Consider the following 16,128-nt stretch of genomic DNA (forward strand, 5'->3'; position numbering starts at 1 on the left):
TTTGGTCATTTTAGGTGTTTGATGAAGTTGAAGTCGGCTTTTCCATTCTTGCACACTAAAATATTTTGGCTACGCTAAAATAAATAACGTCAATAAAAGAAAAACTGATCATACCACTTAATCAGCTAACACGTCTAGTAGCCTTTGTTTTCAGACCATATTCAAAGGGAAAGTGTGTATTACTGGACCACTAGAAGTTGATGTATAGTGCAGTGCAACCAAAAACGAGTGCTACAATTTACAAAGAAAAACATAATATATGAGTAGCCTCACAGTGACCCAAAACCAACCTTTTACTTCTCTTTTTTTGCCCAGTCTTTTTGGGGTGTTTGACTACCCAAAGCAGGAAGATGGTGGACAATGACTGTATATGAGCTCCCTGTAGGAGAGGCTAATGCTATGTAAATTAAACGCAAATGTTTAAGCGTATTTAAAAAAATGCACATTTATATGTCAATTCATGCTTTTGCTTGTTATACAAATCAATATTTTTTTTTAATAAATTACGTTTTTTTACCACCAGGAGGCACTAAATCATACACAATGTCCCTTTTATATAAAATACTAAGAATAATTAGGACTAATGATTGCTAATAATAAACAATTTTTGCTAACCACATTCTATTTAGTACTTATTACACCGTACAACAAGAGACGAACAAAACATTTTTTTTTAAGTATAGAACGGTTATTGATTAGTCAATGTATATGTTGATTTTTTTTATTGAAATAAAATGCTTTTTTTAATAAATTGCTTTTATTTCAAACATGTTATTGCAACATCCATCGCAGCCTGGTTATCCTGGGTGCGGTGCGGTCCCTTCTCAAGGTTTCTTCATTTTCCTCAGGTTGAGGTTTTTGAGTTTTTCCTTGCCCTTGTAAGGTTCACCCTCATGTCAGTTTTAGATCAGGTGATGGTGTAATAATAGTCTGTGCTTTGCAATAATCTGTGGACTGTGCAGCCCTTTGAGACTCTTTGTGATTAAGGGCTATACAAATAAACATGACTTGATGCTGTATTATTGGGTGCATGGTCAGCTTTTGAAAAAAAAAAAGGCTTTTAGGTGCACCTTAAGGTGTGGAAAATACGGTGATTTGATTTTCCCTTATTTGACAATCGACTGATTAGTTGGACCTCAGGTATACATTTGAAAAGGTTAAAAATATTCTGTATAATTTAATCTTACACCATCTAAGGTTAGGAATAAAGCAAGTGCTAAAGTCCAAAAAGACAATGACCTCCACAAGGAGGCATCGCTATGGAAATGCTCAAGAACTTGACAAAGGGGCGAAAGAGACTCCAACAATGTGCCACTGTTAGCAGACAAGTAAAAGCATTCAAAGAAAAAGCCAAGGCAAAACAAGAGGGTAAGTCTGTGGGTGGACTAAGCACTGTCCAAGTGCTAGCCTAGCAACCTAGAATTGCCTTGTGGCCAACAATAAAGGGATTGTGTTGCTTCTAAAAGGAGCATAACATATCACCGGACTCAAAGCACGGCTTTGGGATACAACAAAACACATCCTATCTTCAGGATCGGAGAAACCATCGCGTCATATCGCCTGCCAAAGAATTGCTGAAATTGTGAAGATAAGCAACCCTTTGTTCCTGCAAAGTGTAAACATTTTAGTAAAGCCGTCAGTTAATAACAGATTTTAGATGTACTATTGTGAGTCGTGTGCCTTCATTGTAGTCCCAGCGTTGTGTTGCAACATGCCAGGTTTGAAGATATTCGATAGTTTCAATCAGATAAATCATCTGTTGCGTGTGAAATGCCATTTTTACTGTGATAACACTCGCGAGAGCAACTATGTGTTTTATAAACTAGAAATTAAAAGACTATTGCAATAAATTGCAGGCAAACTGCAGGACAATGGCTGCATTTGTACATACAGATTAGGGGGGATTTTTCTATAAAAAATACCTGGTAGTATAAGTCAAGAGTATTGTTCTTTGTGATGGCTCAAAACGTTTCTAACATGAGTTAGTTCAAACCTGACACCCACTATAATTGAAACCCAGAAGTAGCATAGTCACAAATCACAATCAAAATTGTAAAGATTCTGATTTTATACGATATTTCTAACACGTACATTTCCCGATAGGGATCCCATACTGATACCTTCTCTGTTTTTAACTCCCATACATGAGACATATCAGAACCAGAATTCATGGCTCAAACTACAGCCGCACTTGACAGACATAAACTCACCTGGAGGGACAAGAACATAGCAGTGAAATCAAATATCAGACTCATGCAATTGCTGGTTACTTCCATCTTAATCTATGCTTGCGAGACATGGACTCTCACAGCTAAACTGGAAAAGAAAATCCAGGCCATGAAGATGTGATGCTACAGGAAACATGTAGGCATCAGCTACTAAGCCCATGTGACTACAGCACGCAACACCATCAGAGGGTACATTGGACCCTACCAATAACTGTTGTCAACGTTCACGTCTCAAAATTATTGGGATTGGCCAAGATAATTCTCCAGGGCACAGTCTAAGGGAGCCAGGAGGAGAGGAAGAAAAACTACTGGGCCAACAACATTAATGAATGGACTGGTGCCAACTTTGTCACAACCCAGAAACAGGCCAGGAACCGTCAACAGTGGAGAAAGCTGTCCAGAGTTGTGTCCTCATTCACGCCCCATGGGGTCGAGGCATTCGTGTTCCATGAACCATGAACATGATACATGTTGATATGATGATTGCGATACGGAACACCCTGAACTTTTTGTTGTAAAAATGTTTTTAAAATAACAATAAAATAAAGGATGTTCAAAATCAATACCACTTGTTTTCGGATAGATATTGATTGCCGTCTCATGAATATTCATAGGTACCAATACCAGACACCACTCTTTCCTCTCCTAACACCCCAAAAAGACTAACAATTATTATTATTTTTTTATAGGGACAGTGTGTTTTATTTGACCACTAGATATAACTGTATTGTGTAGTGCAACCAAACGAGTGCTACAAAGCATATATAAGAAAATATCCAGTTGATATATATTGTTATTGATTACTTATTATCATGATTCATATTATTTATTTTTTCAGCATTCATTTATTTATCTATTATATATATGTACCTATGGGCAGCACCGCGGCGCAATGGTTAGCGCGTGTGCTGCACAGGTCTGAGGTCATGAGATCAAACCTTCCTGTGTGGAGTTTGCATGTTCTCCCCGTGCTTGCGTGGGTTTTCTGGGCACTCCGGTTTCCTCCCACATTCCAAAAACATGCATTTCAGGTTAATAAGCCGGTCGGATTTGTCCCTAGGTGTGAATGAGCGAGTAAATTGTCTGTCCCTGTGTGGCCTGCGAATGGCTGGAAACCATTTCAGGGTGTCCCCTGCCCATGACCCGAAAGTAACTGGGATGGGCTCCAGCACCCCCGCGACCATACTGAGGATAAGGTGTGCAGATAATGGATGGATGGATATGTACCTATCTATGTGCATTTATGTATCTTTTCATTTATTAATACTAATAACAATATTGTTCCAATTTCTAGTTCTTGATTGGATATGCAACTCTCACAAAAAAGCCTTGTACGGGCATAGATACTGTTTCTTATGCATTCTGAATAAAAACGATCAGGTCACTCCTTTATCCATTTTAAAGCAACATTTTTAGATAGATGTTATGTCGGCTCTGTGGCTATGATTATCGCACTTTCTGCTAATGTATATTTGAGTGTAAGCAGCTCAATAAGTATTTACGTACACAAGCTTTTATTAATCCTCCTCATGATCCCATTGCCCACCCGCAACATAGAACTGTGCATTTCCTGATTGCGTATGCGTGCGATTCAGCAGTATCACAGAATTTCAGGGTTATCCACTTCTGATTTGCGCCTGTGTTGTTTGAGTCAAGCATCACGCAACTAAAACAGACTTACATTAGTGGACAGGTGTGCTTGACACGAATGCAAAAGTCAAACAAGAGAGCCAGAAATGTGCGCTGAACCGCTAGCAGGTTGCACACACGCAGTGAAAGCCTCGAAGCTCAACAGAACCCTGTCCTCTCCGATTGGTGTAGGGGACGTTTCCATCTGCTCGGATGTTCAGTCTGTTTGCATCGCACACGATGCTACATTGAAAAGGTGGGATCAACAAAAATCTCACAATGAATCTAATGCAAACAAGCTGGCTGCGGGTAAACTGTGGCCTGCTGGATAATGGTTTGTGGCCCCCGCCGAAAAAGGAAATTTTATATATATGGGCAGCACGGCAGTGCAGTGGTTAGCGCGTGTGCGGCACAGTTCTGAGGTCATGGGATCAAACCTTCCTGTGTGGAGTTTGCATGTTCTCCCCGTGCTTGCGTGGGTTTCTTCCGGGCACTCCGGTTTCCTCCCACATTCCAAAAACATGTATGTCAGCTTAATTGGCCGATCCAAATTGTCCCTAGGTGTGAATGATTGAGCGAGTTGTCAGTCTCTCTGTGCCCTGCGACTGTCTGGCAAGCAGTTCAGGGTGTCCCCTGCCTACTGCCCGAAGATAGCTGGGATGGGCTCCAGCACCTTCACGACCCTTCCATGATAAGCGGTGCAGATCATGGACGGATAGATATAAAGGTGCAGCGGACAATAAGGCACACTTTGAAATTTCTGGCCAATTTGCGGTTTTTAGGTGTGCCATAGAGCACAGAAAGTACGGTAATTACACAAAACCGTATAGGGGCAAGCATTATTTGTGCTTGTTTATTCATTCAACAGGTAGCACTATACTACACCTTCAGAGCACTGTTCCAGAACATTCTATTGGGCATGTACAACCTGAAACTGTCAAAGGAGAAAGAGGAGTGGCACAGAGGGAGCCCATGAGAGAGGGAATGCTATGAAACACGATGCTGCGTTGTGATAAAAGCGTTTGGGTTCTTGCTGGACTTGTTAGAGTACTTGCCCAGGATCAAACTCATTGTTTTTGCTTCTTTTGACTGAGAAATTTGTGCGTAAACAACTTTGTTATCACCCAAGGTCACAATAGCTACCAAAACATCGCCTCGTTTGTTATTCAAAAGCAACCTGGGGTTGCGGGTTCAATGACCTCCCAGACAGGAGCATGTCAGTGCACCCTGCCCTTGTGAATACGCCCTTGAGATGAACTTGAAACAAACCACATTAAGGTGAGCCTGCATAGGTGTCAATGCCCTGCCCATCGTTTAGTTGTGTAATGTTCAAAAGGACAAAGTAATATTTTAATCGTAGATGTTGCTGTATTTTGATACGCAGTGGTTAGGCACCAAAAATTTTCAAAGAGCCATATCGGCCGCAAAAAAAATAAAAGCTTTATATAAGCTTTATATGGAAGACAACACGTACTGTATAAAAAAAAAAAAATCTTAACAGCACCACTAAGGAAAGCCACTGGTTGCTGACCCCCAGTGTAATAAAAAAATGAGGGCTACAAAGCACAAGGAAGATTAATAACTTGACTGAAAGTGACCAAACTACACAATTTTTCTTCTCATTTTTTTGACCAACCTTTCACAAAGTTTTGGGCTTTTGGGGGTACCCATAGCAGGAAGATGTCAGCTGCCTTTTCGTGTAAAAAAATAGTTATGTAAAATAAACGTGAATTTCTCGACCTACAAGTATTTTTTAAAAAATGTACGTTTACATGATAGTTCATGTATTTTTTTATTATACAAATCAGTGTTCTTTTACCACTAAGAAGAGTTAAATAATAAACAATGTCCTTTTAAAATACACAAATTATTGGAATAGGGTGGGGCTATTTTGGCAAGGTATAAAATCTAAGATATTCTTTAAATATTGGCACAATTTATTTTCCAGATTTCATTTGCCCCCTGCTTTTTTAAGAGTATATTTAGGGATCATTAGATATGAAAGCAAACAATCCTTAAACAACATTTTGAATCAAATATTTAACATGAATCTTTTTTTTCCTCTTTTTCAAAATATTACTCATTAAAATAACATTATCATTTTGTTTTTTTAGAGATATGGAACATTTAAAATGTAAATAGTAAATAAATGCAAAAAAAATCAGATTGGTGGTTTTCTCATGATAGTGACAATATGGTAAATTAATAAATCATGAATACACGGATGTAGCAGAGATCTTGACTCCAGCCAGCTGGTATTATGCTATTCAGATATTTGTTACATTTATAATTATGTATGAATACAAGTGAAAACACAATTTGCTTGATAATAGCAAACAACTACGTTTCATTTGGTAATTTTATGAAATAGCTAACTGCTAAATCTGATTTTAGAAACACTCACTAGGTGCAGCGGCAACTAAGCTAACCGCTAATGCTAATTTTACAGTCAAAGAAGCTAGCCCCTAAATTTACCAGCCTTATCTGCTCTGGGGACTGTTAATGCTAGATTCCTCGATGCTAACCTCTGATTCTAGCAGGCGAATCACTGAAGCAAGCCACAAAAATTTGCGTCCGTGTAGCTGGACAATTGGCTAAAACCAGGTCTGTGACTACCAAAAAATGTCAAAATATTTTAACCAACTCTAGCCATTGCAAAATAGTGATGGCATGAATAAACAAGGACAAAGTCTGAGTAAAGTCCAAAACAAAGCTAAAGAAGTTGAAACTCACACCACAGAAGCAGAATATATTGATTTTAACATTTAATGAATGGTCTGGCATATTAAAAAAACATTTACATAAAATTAAAAATATACAATATTTTCCGCATTTTAAGGAGCACCAGATTATGGGGCGCACCTCCAAAAATGAGCATTTTGTCATATATAAGTCACACTATACCAAAAGGCACAGGGAATTAAAACTACAGTAAGAGCTACCCTATTTATTCAACAGTATATATTAGAGCAGACCAAAATCTCAAAATGTATACACAGAGAATCAAATCCGTGTTGCATCAGTGGGGGAGGGGATTTTTGTATAAGTTTATTTTCCATTTTTCATTATCCATTATCCAATATCCATTGTCAGTCAAATCATGATACACTTCAAAGACAACAGGCCGAGACACTTGCTCCTAGCCAAGAGGCAAAGCCAAGATCCTAACCAAAGGGCCAAGAAGCTATGAGTGCGAATGCTACAATACACATCACGTCAATGACAGCACGGTGAGAGCGGGGGGGGGGGACGGATTTTGTAAGGTTTTTTGTTCTATATTCTTTATCAATTATCCATTATCCGTTATCGGTCAAATCATAATAAGCTACAAAGCCAAGGGGCCGAGACAGTTGCTCTCAGCCAAGAGGCTGAGTCAAGGTCCTAGCCACAGATCCAGGCAGCGATCAGTGCGAATGCGCCGTTCCCGGAGGTACTGCAATACCGGGCTGATGCGTGGAGTGGACAGAGCAAGCTCTTATTCCATCTCCCGATTGCAAAAATCAAACTTACAGCATTGCTGTATTTCTGACGAATATGTCATTTATTTCGCTTTTATTTTCGTGGATGGTACACAAATCCAGAACCACAGTTAGACCTAACCACTAGAACAATAGTGATACAGAGATGAAAAGCATTTGAATTTATGCAATTATCACACTATTTTTACTCACGGTACCAGAAACAAATGTGAGAATGGAGAAAACAGAAAATTTTCCTGAAAGATATAAACGCAAAATTTCACGACGAAGGAAACAACTCCTTGCTGTGTCTGATGATGAATCGGAATTCATATACAGCGATCACCCGGGTTTTGCAGTTACTGGGGACTAGTACCACCCATAAAAATTGAATTTCATTTCAATGTAATGAGATGCAAAATGCTAGCGTTGGTGTTGCTTCCCGGGTTGTTTTTATTCAGACGTTGACTGCACATGCTCACCCCGGCTGTTTGACTGACAGCATACCCGAGCCAATCACAGTCAGTCACATCAGCCTATCACAGGTGTGCTTTGAGACAGTCACACCCACCCAACAGGGAAGTAGCGAGGGGTCCTTTTGTTCAGGACGACTTTCTGTTTTTTCCATTCTCTAACATGTTTCTGGCATAAAATGGTGTGATAATGAAATAAAATCGAATGCCTCTATGTGACATGCGTGGTCCAGTGGTTAAGTGCCATCCCTTTTACCACCGCGACCCAGGTTCAATTTCAATTAGCAGTTTAGCAGTGTTGGTCAATGATGATTTTCGAATTATCAATCATTTCACATTTGTGTACCATAAAACCTAGTGTAGTAACGCACACGTATAAATGCTGTATGCATTTCCAATCGTATCCACCATATTTTGTGATATATATGGCGCACCGAGTTATAAGGTGCACTGTCAACTTTCTGGTCAATTTGGGGTGTTTTTGCTTATAGTCTGGAAAATAAGGTATATGTTGTGTGTGAGCACATTAAAAAAATTCAAGGAGTACGCATCCTGGGATGATTCATATCCCCCACCTTCAAACAGCAAGATCTTATTGCTTGTTTTAGGTCATGGTCAAGCAAAGTCCTTTATCAGAGCAGCTGCTTTAGTGAAAAACTGTTTTGTTCCAATCTATTTTGGGCACTCTGCCCACGGGGTAACGTCGTGTGTTCACACCTGCCCCCGTAACCTTGAATTTCTGCATCAAAGCGCGAGTGTTTGCTTGCGTGTATCCCAATGAGCCATCATCACACAAGCGCATCCCCGAGGGCAAAATCATTGTTACGGTACGCTTTAAAGGGAACCAGACAAACAGATGCAGACGGTCGATGCTACTACGCCGACGCTCGACTCGCGTGAACCGTGGCCTCTTCTTAGCTTAGCAACGTTGCGAATGGCTTACTTGTGCATGTGCTCCAGGCCAGCGAAGACGATCACACTGTAGGACAAACCGCTCTGCACCAGGAAATGAAGGGAATACCTGCAGAGAAGGACAGTAAAGTAAATACAGTGGTACCTTTTTATACAAGCACCTCCTAAACACGAGAATTTTGATATACGAGTTTTACTTAGAACAAAAATCTTGCTTTATGTACGAGGGCAATTCTAAACTGCCAGCTGTCCCAAAGGCCACCACTAGAGACCACTCACCTCAACCATATATAGAAGACGAGATATGTCAGCGCGCTGTAGCAGCCCGCTAACTAGCGTGCCTATGTGGATTACCGTCCAGGTTAAGGCAATGTATGATCATTGAAAAAACGTAACATACTCATTTTCCAAACGATTTTTATGCGGGTTACTTTTTTGTCAACACGTGCTGTTGTCACAGAAAAAGTATTAAAAACTATGAAAATAGAAAAAAAAGCTTTTTTTTTTTTTAAATCAAAGACAAAAATCGATAAAAAAAAACGTTTTCTGAATTACAAACAACCGCATTGAAATTTTAACACTTTATATGAAACTCCTTTAAAAAACTATTTACAATTCAAAGTAAAACACAAGTAAAACCATAAACATAACCATATTTAGTCACTTGCCAGTCTAGGCTAAAAAAGAAAAATACTACTAAAAATTCTGTATGTATAGAAATCTCATCTCATCTCATTAGCTGCACCGCTTTATCCTCAGTAGGGTCGCGGGGGTGCTGGGGCCCATCCCAGCAGTCATCGGGCAATGGGCAGGGGACACCCTGAACTGGTTGCCAGCCAATCGCAGGGCACACTGGGACAGACAACTCGCTCGCTCATTCACACCTAGGGACAATTTGGACCGGCCAATCCACCTGAAATGCATGTCTTTGGAATGTGGGAGGAAACCGGAGTACCCGGAGGAAACCCACGCAAGCACGGGGAGAACATACAAACTCTGCACAGTAAGTCCGGTAGCTGGATTTGAACCCACACAGGAGGTTCCCAAGACCTTAGAACTGTGCCACACACACGCTAACCACTGCGCCGCCGTGCTGCCCTATGTATAGAAATATTTTACAATAAAAAAACCACAAAGTTATTCCTCTAGGTTTGATGTCAACTGAAGGGACCATATACAGTATGGTCACTGGCCACACGAAGGGTTAAAACTATAAAACGGTTCTGGAAAACCTGCAAAGGATCGCTTTACGAGATTTTTTTTCACGTACTTCCACCTTGTAAGTGAAGTGAATCTGGTGAGGTGCTGAAGCCTTATTTTTAAAAACATTAAAACAATGTAAGCCACCAAAAAGGACTGGAGCTACTGATGCTCTCAACAAAATTAAATTCTGAAAGAAACAGAGCTAAAAACATGTTTACCTATGAAAGGTTATTCTAGCTTGAGTGCATCCATAGGCAACACAATGAGCCGGCAATTCTCTTGGATTTTTCCCCCCCAGTCCACATGTACTAGAAGATTTTGATGGTACAAAGCTCAAAAGCGGCGTGTCATATCTAGTCTTCTATAGAAATCTGTGCCGCTAACCGCCTCATGAGCTTGTCCCATTTGGCGGATACGCTTCCCACCCTAAAACGCCGGATCCCATGCCACTGCTATATATTACGCAGCAAGTTTCTTTTGATTGTATTGCATCTCCTTTTTTGTGGCTTTTGTGACCCTGGTAAAAGAGTTCTCGAAAGGGAACTGGTAAGGTGTTTTCCGAGAAAAAAAAGGAGAATGACGTCAATTGAAACAGAGCAGGAAATAATAGACAATCATAGTGTGTTAGCTAAGGACTGCGATCGGTCAACATCTCTAATTTGTACGCTATTGAAACAGAAAGCGGTCATCAAGGCCAACAAAAAACAACCAGGGCCATAAATGTTCTTTCAAAATTGCTTTTCATCACAAGATGAAGAGACTAGCTATGGTATACATGCAACAAGGAGCTAGCAAGAGATGCACGAATAGCACAAAGTCGCTGTCTACCTACCAGGACCTACAATTTAAGGCAGCCACGGGTACAACTGGAATGGATTTCAATGCCCGATATTAAGAAACTCAAAAAGAGGACTGGCTCTGTGACTATGGATTGGCATGAGGAAGCAGCGAGTGCAGGTTACAAAGCCTTTCAGTGCTTCGCTTCAAGATAAAAGAAAATAAAAACAAAATATGCTGCAAAAATTGTTATGTGTGAGTCTATTTAACGTTTCAGTCAGTTTAATTTTAAGTGTACAGAAAATGCTTGCGTATCATCAACAGTTCTTCATGCTAAGTCACTCTACCTGCATAGTTTGACAATTATTGCTCACTGTTGTTTGTTTTTTACTTTTATGCACTGTTCACATCATTGTTACTGTTGGCCAATCAGGTTGCTGTTCTTTGATTCCACACCCTTTAGGGCAGACTCACTTTTTGTAATCTCGTATAAAGAAAAGGAAAGGGCTCAGGGGAGGATAATTTAGAACTCTTTGGGATTTTTGCATCTTGATGGTTTTTGTATAGTTCTCTCGTGTTCTCCTTGCAAGTTCAAAATTCATCAATGTCATCTCTTCTTGTTTTCAATGTCGATTAAACTACACACCTATCACATTTGCGAAAATGGTAGATTAACGATTTTTGTTTTGTTTTTAAGGATACATAGTGTGCAGAAACCTTTGCAATGAATAAAAAAATATGATTAATTATGTGATTTAACAGTACGTTATATCCATCATTACAAACACAAATCATCCCATCAAAACACTCTCATAGCTTAAATGCCTTACTTATATTAAACCACATCAATAAGAGAAGCCCATAAAAAACTTGAATTATGGATAAGAAAAGTTCTATTGGTTTTATCATAAGCGGTTTCACATTACATCAGAAAATGCAGTGATATTTTATACAGTAAATTTGAAATGCTAAGTAAACCACCCGGAAAGAATATGAGAGCACAGCATTCTATCCGGGATTATAGCCTATTAATGGAGCGAATAACACCGGCTGGCAAGCTTTCAACGACGTAAACGACATTTGTATTGATTCGTTTCAGATGAACCCGCTGCTATGACGGTTTTAAAATCACAAGATTTGTTTTTGAAAACGTGGTAAAAGTCAGTGACGTGCGGTGAGGTTGGTGTCAGGTCAGGCGCAGGTTTACAATTAAAGGAACATACAAGTTACTCATCATGTGTGTGTGTCAGAGCAGGAAAGCAATATATAAATCGTAGCATAAAAAAGCCATCTATGGTGAAAGCCCAAAGCCCATGCAACTAGAAAAAAAAATACTGGATTGCTTTACTGGCTCTTAGGTTTCTAATACTATAACTCAATTGTTTAGCGCATAAACCTGTGCCAAATCAAAATCCTTAGTCTCACTATCGCCCTCTGCCATGAGGCAAGAGAAATGTGTGTCTCACTTTGCATCTGCATTCTGAAAAAGAAAACCCCAAATTTGTGATATTAAATCTAAAAAAAATTTTTTAACGCTGAATAAATGACAACTAAATATATTTCAAATTTTATATTTCCCCAGCATCGCTTGCCTCCACTGATAGCAAGATTGATTTTTATTGTAAAAACCTTATTTTACAAAGGTTCCTTGTCTTGAGTGCATATTATTAATCACGCCATTTAAAAAATGACATAATTAATAACGTGTTTATTGGACGTCACAAATTGATCGACAAAACAGAAAGATGATTATTGATACTACTCGTGTTCATTTCCCGTCGTCTACAGAGTTTTGCGATTTCGGTCACTGACACTTATCGACTGATCAATCTGTGTGCAAACCTGGTGAAAGACTACAGGAAACGTTTGACCTCTGTAATAGCAAACAAAGGCTCCTGTACCAAATTTTAACATTCATTTTCTCAGGTGTTAAAATACTTATTTGTAGCTATATCACACAAATACATCGTTAAAAAAAAATCATACATTGTGATTTTTTGATTTTTCTTTTTAGTTTATCTCTCTCACAATGGACATGCACCTTCGCTAAAAATTTCGGGCCCTCCCATGATATCTAAGTGGGAGAAATAACAAAATAGCAGGGCGTTCAAATACTTATTTTCTTCACTGTATATCCACCAATAAATACCGTAAGAGTATAAAGAGTCCAATGGTAATACATACAGTAGCTCTTACTACACTTTATAGACCGGAGCGCCTATATATAAAAAATATATGACAAAATACTATTTTACGGGAGTGCGTCTTATAATCCGGTGCACCTTATAGTGTGGAAAACATGGTGCATTGTGAAAGTGTTGTTTTTCATTCCCTGTCTTCCCTAACTAATTCAATGCATTTTGCCCAGGCCAAAACATCACCTGAGAACACTCGTTGCGTTTTCCATTGTTTTTTGACGGAAGGAAGGAATTGACGAAAGAGGGGGAGGAAGCTGAAAAAATGTTTAGCCTGCATTTTGCATCAGCACGAGTGACTCACCAGCCAAAGCAGAAGAGAGCTAAATAGAATCCCAGTAGCGTCGCCACAACGTGTCTGACAAAGGGACTGGTCTTACTGGGATGGAGGTAGAGACGAAACCACACGGCCATGAGCAGTGCAAACAACTGGCCGGCCACAAAATTTACCTGCAGGGGGGAAGCACATCATGACATTGTTAGGAAGTCACCGAAAAGTCAAGTACATTTGTGAAACATGCAAGTTAGCTTCAGTTGCTAGCGTGTTACACAGAGGTGAGTTACAGAACGAAAACAATTCGAAATGTATTTTATGTGTAGCACATAATTTACATTCAACGTCAACCAGTATTGGTTAAAGAGACAACCTTACTTTTCAGGCTAGTAAAAATAAATTAATCGTGGCTAAATTGTGGCTAACCTGCATTTATTATTCTAATTTAGCCTAGCCTAGCTTAGCCCCGTCTTGTTTTGTAATCATAAATGACATCACAGCACAAACCTACAGGTATAAAAGTTTTTGTTTTTTTTATTCAATAAATCCATTACCGCTTTACAACATGCTCTTACATGGCAAAATAACATTGAAAAATGTTTTTTTCTTATTTCATTATACTTTAACTTGTTTTGTTTTATTGTGGGGGTAAAAAGAAATATAAAAGTCATGTTTATTTGTATAGCCCTTAATCACAAAGAGTCTCAAAGGGCTGCACGGACCACAGATTTTTGCAAACCACAGACTATTATTACACCATCCCCTGATCTAAAACCTACATGAGGGCAAGGAAAAACTCAAAAACCTCAACAAGAGGTAAATGAAGAAACCTTGAGAAGGGATTGTACATGAGGTAATCCCCCTTCCAGGATGACCAGGCTGCAATCACGAAACACAACATTAATATTCAAGCGTTTTCCCAGATGTCAAGCCCCCAGAATGTGATTTTAAAAGACAGTGCCCAAAATAAAGTATAAACCGCCCACTCTTTAGAGAAATTTTCAAGATTGCTATTGATATTAAAAAACAACAAAAGACTCTGCTCTTTTTAGCGCTGTCACCAACTTTTTAATGTTTTTCTGTAGTTTACAGTGATAAAATACAGTATTTTCTATCAATGTTGTGGGACGCTTGTGGGTAAACAGTCTAGGACATCCCGGGGGCATGCTCCCCAGTAGAAATGTTTGTACATTTTAAATTCGGACACATTAATCTGGTGCATTTTTAAAGCAGAATCAAGAAGCTAAATCTATGGTGAATGTTTGCCCATGTCGATATCTATATACCGAAGCCATATCCTAGAATTAAGAACACACTCACATTCACCAAAATGTTTTCCCTCTGCAAAGAAGAATAAATATTTGTCTTAACGTTTTAGCAATACTCCAACAAACACAAAATGAAAAAGATTTTCTGATGTCTTAATATCAGTTTTGCTCTTTTTTAAAGATAATTTTAATTAAATTATATTTGTACTATTTAGCTAGAATTTATGTCATTTCAAAAATAAAGTTACCATTAAATAGTATAATACAAAAAGAAAAGAAAAAGTAGATGGTAATAAAAATTATTTTTAAGATTTATAAAATACTTTAAAAAAATATTAAAATACCACAAAAATATTTTCTCTGCAATTTATTTAAAAAAAACAGAAACAACATAAAAAAATGAATTGACATAGGCCTACAGAGTCACCATAGACTAAAATGAATATAATTCAACGTTTTTTGTTGTCATTAATAGTAATGTGGTAAAACATTGTCTGCAACAAGGTTAAACATGGCACTCCAAAAGAAAGACAAAAACTGTCAGAATAAATAGGCAAAAATATTTACAAAGTAGTGTATGTTCCTTAAAATGGACATTGCTGTTGTTTAATCTTTTAATGGCACAAAGAAGCTTTACTATTCACTCCATAAGTAAATTCCAACTGATCATCAAGGGAATATAAATAAAACCTGTGAGTCTTTCTGCAAATAAAAAGTATTGTAGTGTATGAACTTTAACAATCCTACTTGACAAATTGACACATGAACTAAAATCAAAGCTTTAAATGTTGTACACTCATCCGATAAGAAGCCGACATGCTGGGTTGGATGTCCCAGCACGACGGCATGCTGGTAAATATAGGTCATGCAAATAGATCTGTCTGGCCAGTAGAGAGTGAAAGGCTAGAGACACCGCAAAAGCTATCCATTATCTACGCACTCTACATGATTCATGAGAAAGAGCCACTGAGAGGCATATGGCCTCGGATGCATACATCAGGTTATCTAGCCACATGGGAAAGTGAAGAGCTTGGGCGAAAAATTGCGAATTCAGTCCAGTTATTATTTGAAGCGACCGATGCGTAGCCGCGCAGGTGCCCCAGGCCTGCAAAGACGATCGCGCTACAGGATGAACTCATCACCGAAATGCAAAGACGATGTGCAAATGGATTGTTCCCTCAAAATAGCTCAAAAATCCCTCACAGCAAAAATGAGTAACTTCCTTAGTATGTCATTTTTCCTGTCCAGTTTTTAAACTCAACGCAACATTACTTCTCATCAACTTAAAGGAACAGTGTGTATTATTTGACCACTAGATGTTTTGTGTTTTGCAACTGAAAACAAGTGCTAAAATCCCAAAGAAGAATAGTCAAGTCAAGTCGAGTTTATTTGCATAGCCCTTAATCACAAAGAGTCTCAAAAGGCTGAACAGATCAAAGACTATTACAAACTACAGACTATTATGACACCATCCCCTGATCTAAAACCCACATGAGGGCAAATAATAGACTGATATTGTCAGCATAAAATATAGGTTATTCATATGCTATAGAATAGAAGTGTGTTTAAAGCTTAGATTTAAACATTTCCACTGAGGTTGCAGACCGAATCTCAGGGAGAAGAGCATTCCACAGCACCGGGGCCCGGATGGACAACGCTCTCGAACCTGCGGATCTCTTCTTGGCTTTTGGGATCACTAGTAGACCAGCAT

At 38.8% G+C, this 16,128-nt stretch overlaps 1 protein-coding gene and 1 pseudogene across 1 annotated transcript in view; both read right to left on the reverse strand.

Annotated features, from left to right (window-relative positions):
* mboat2a (membrane bound O-acyltransferase domain containing 2a) overlaps positions 1–16,128 on the reverse strand; it is a 70,430-nt gene that overhangs the window by 15,965 nt on the left and 38,337 nt on the right. Inside the window, exons 2-3 of the mRNA XM_088354649.1 lie at positions 13,180–13,325; positions 8,732–8,809 (exon numbers count right to left, since the gene is read on the reverse strand). Coding sequence (XP_088210775.1) covers positions 8,732–8,809; positions 13,180–13,325 — 224 coding nt within the window. The remainder of the gene's footprint in view (positions 1–8,731; positions 8,810–13,179; positions 13,326–16,128) is intronic.
* LOC148351794 (U2 spliceosomal RNA) lies at positions 7,266–7,402 on the reverse strand (annotated as a pseudogene).

This window comes from Urocampus carinirostris, chromosome 15 (genome assembly GCF_059441175.1).
Source record: "Urocampus carinirostris isolate Australia breed hairy pipefish chromosome 15, RoL_Ucar_1.0, whole genome shotgun sequence".
In the NCBI taxonomy this organism is placed as follows: domain Eukaryota; kingdom Metazoa; phylum Chordata; class Actinopteri; order Syngnathiformes; family Syngnathidae; genus Urocampus; species Urocampus carinirostris.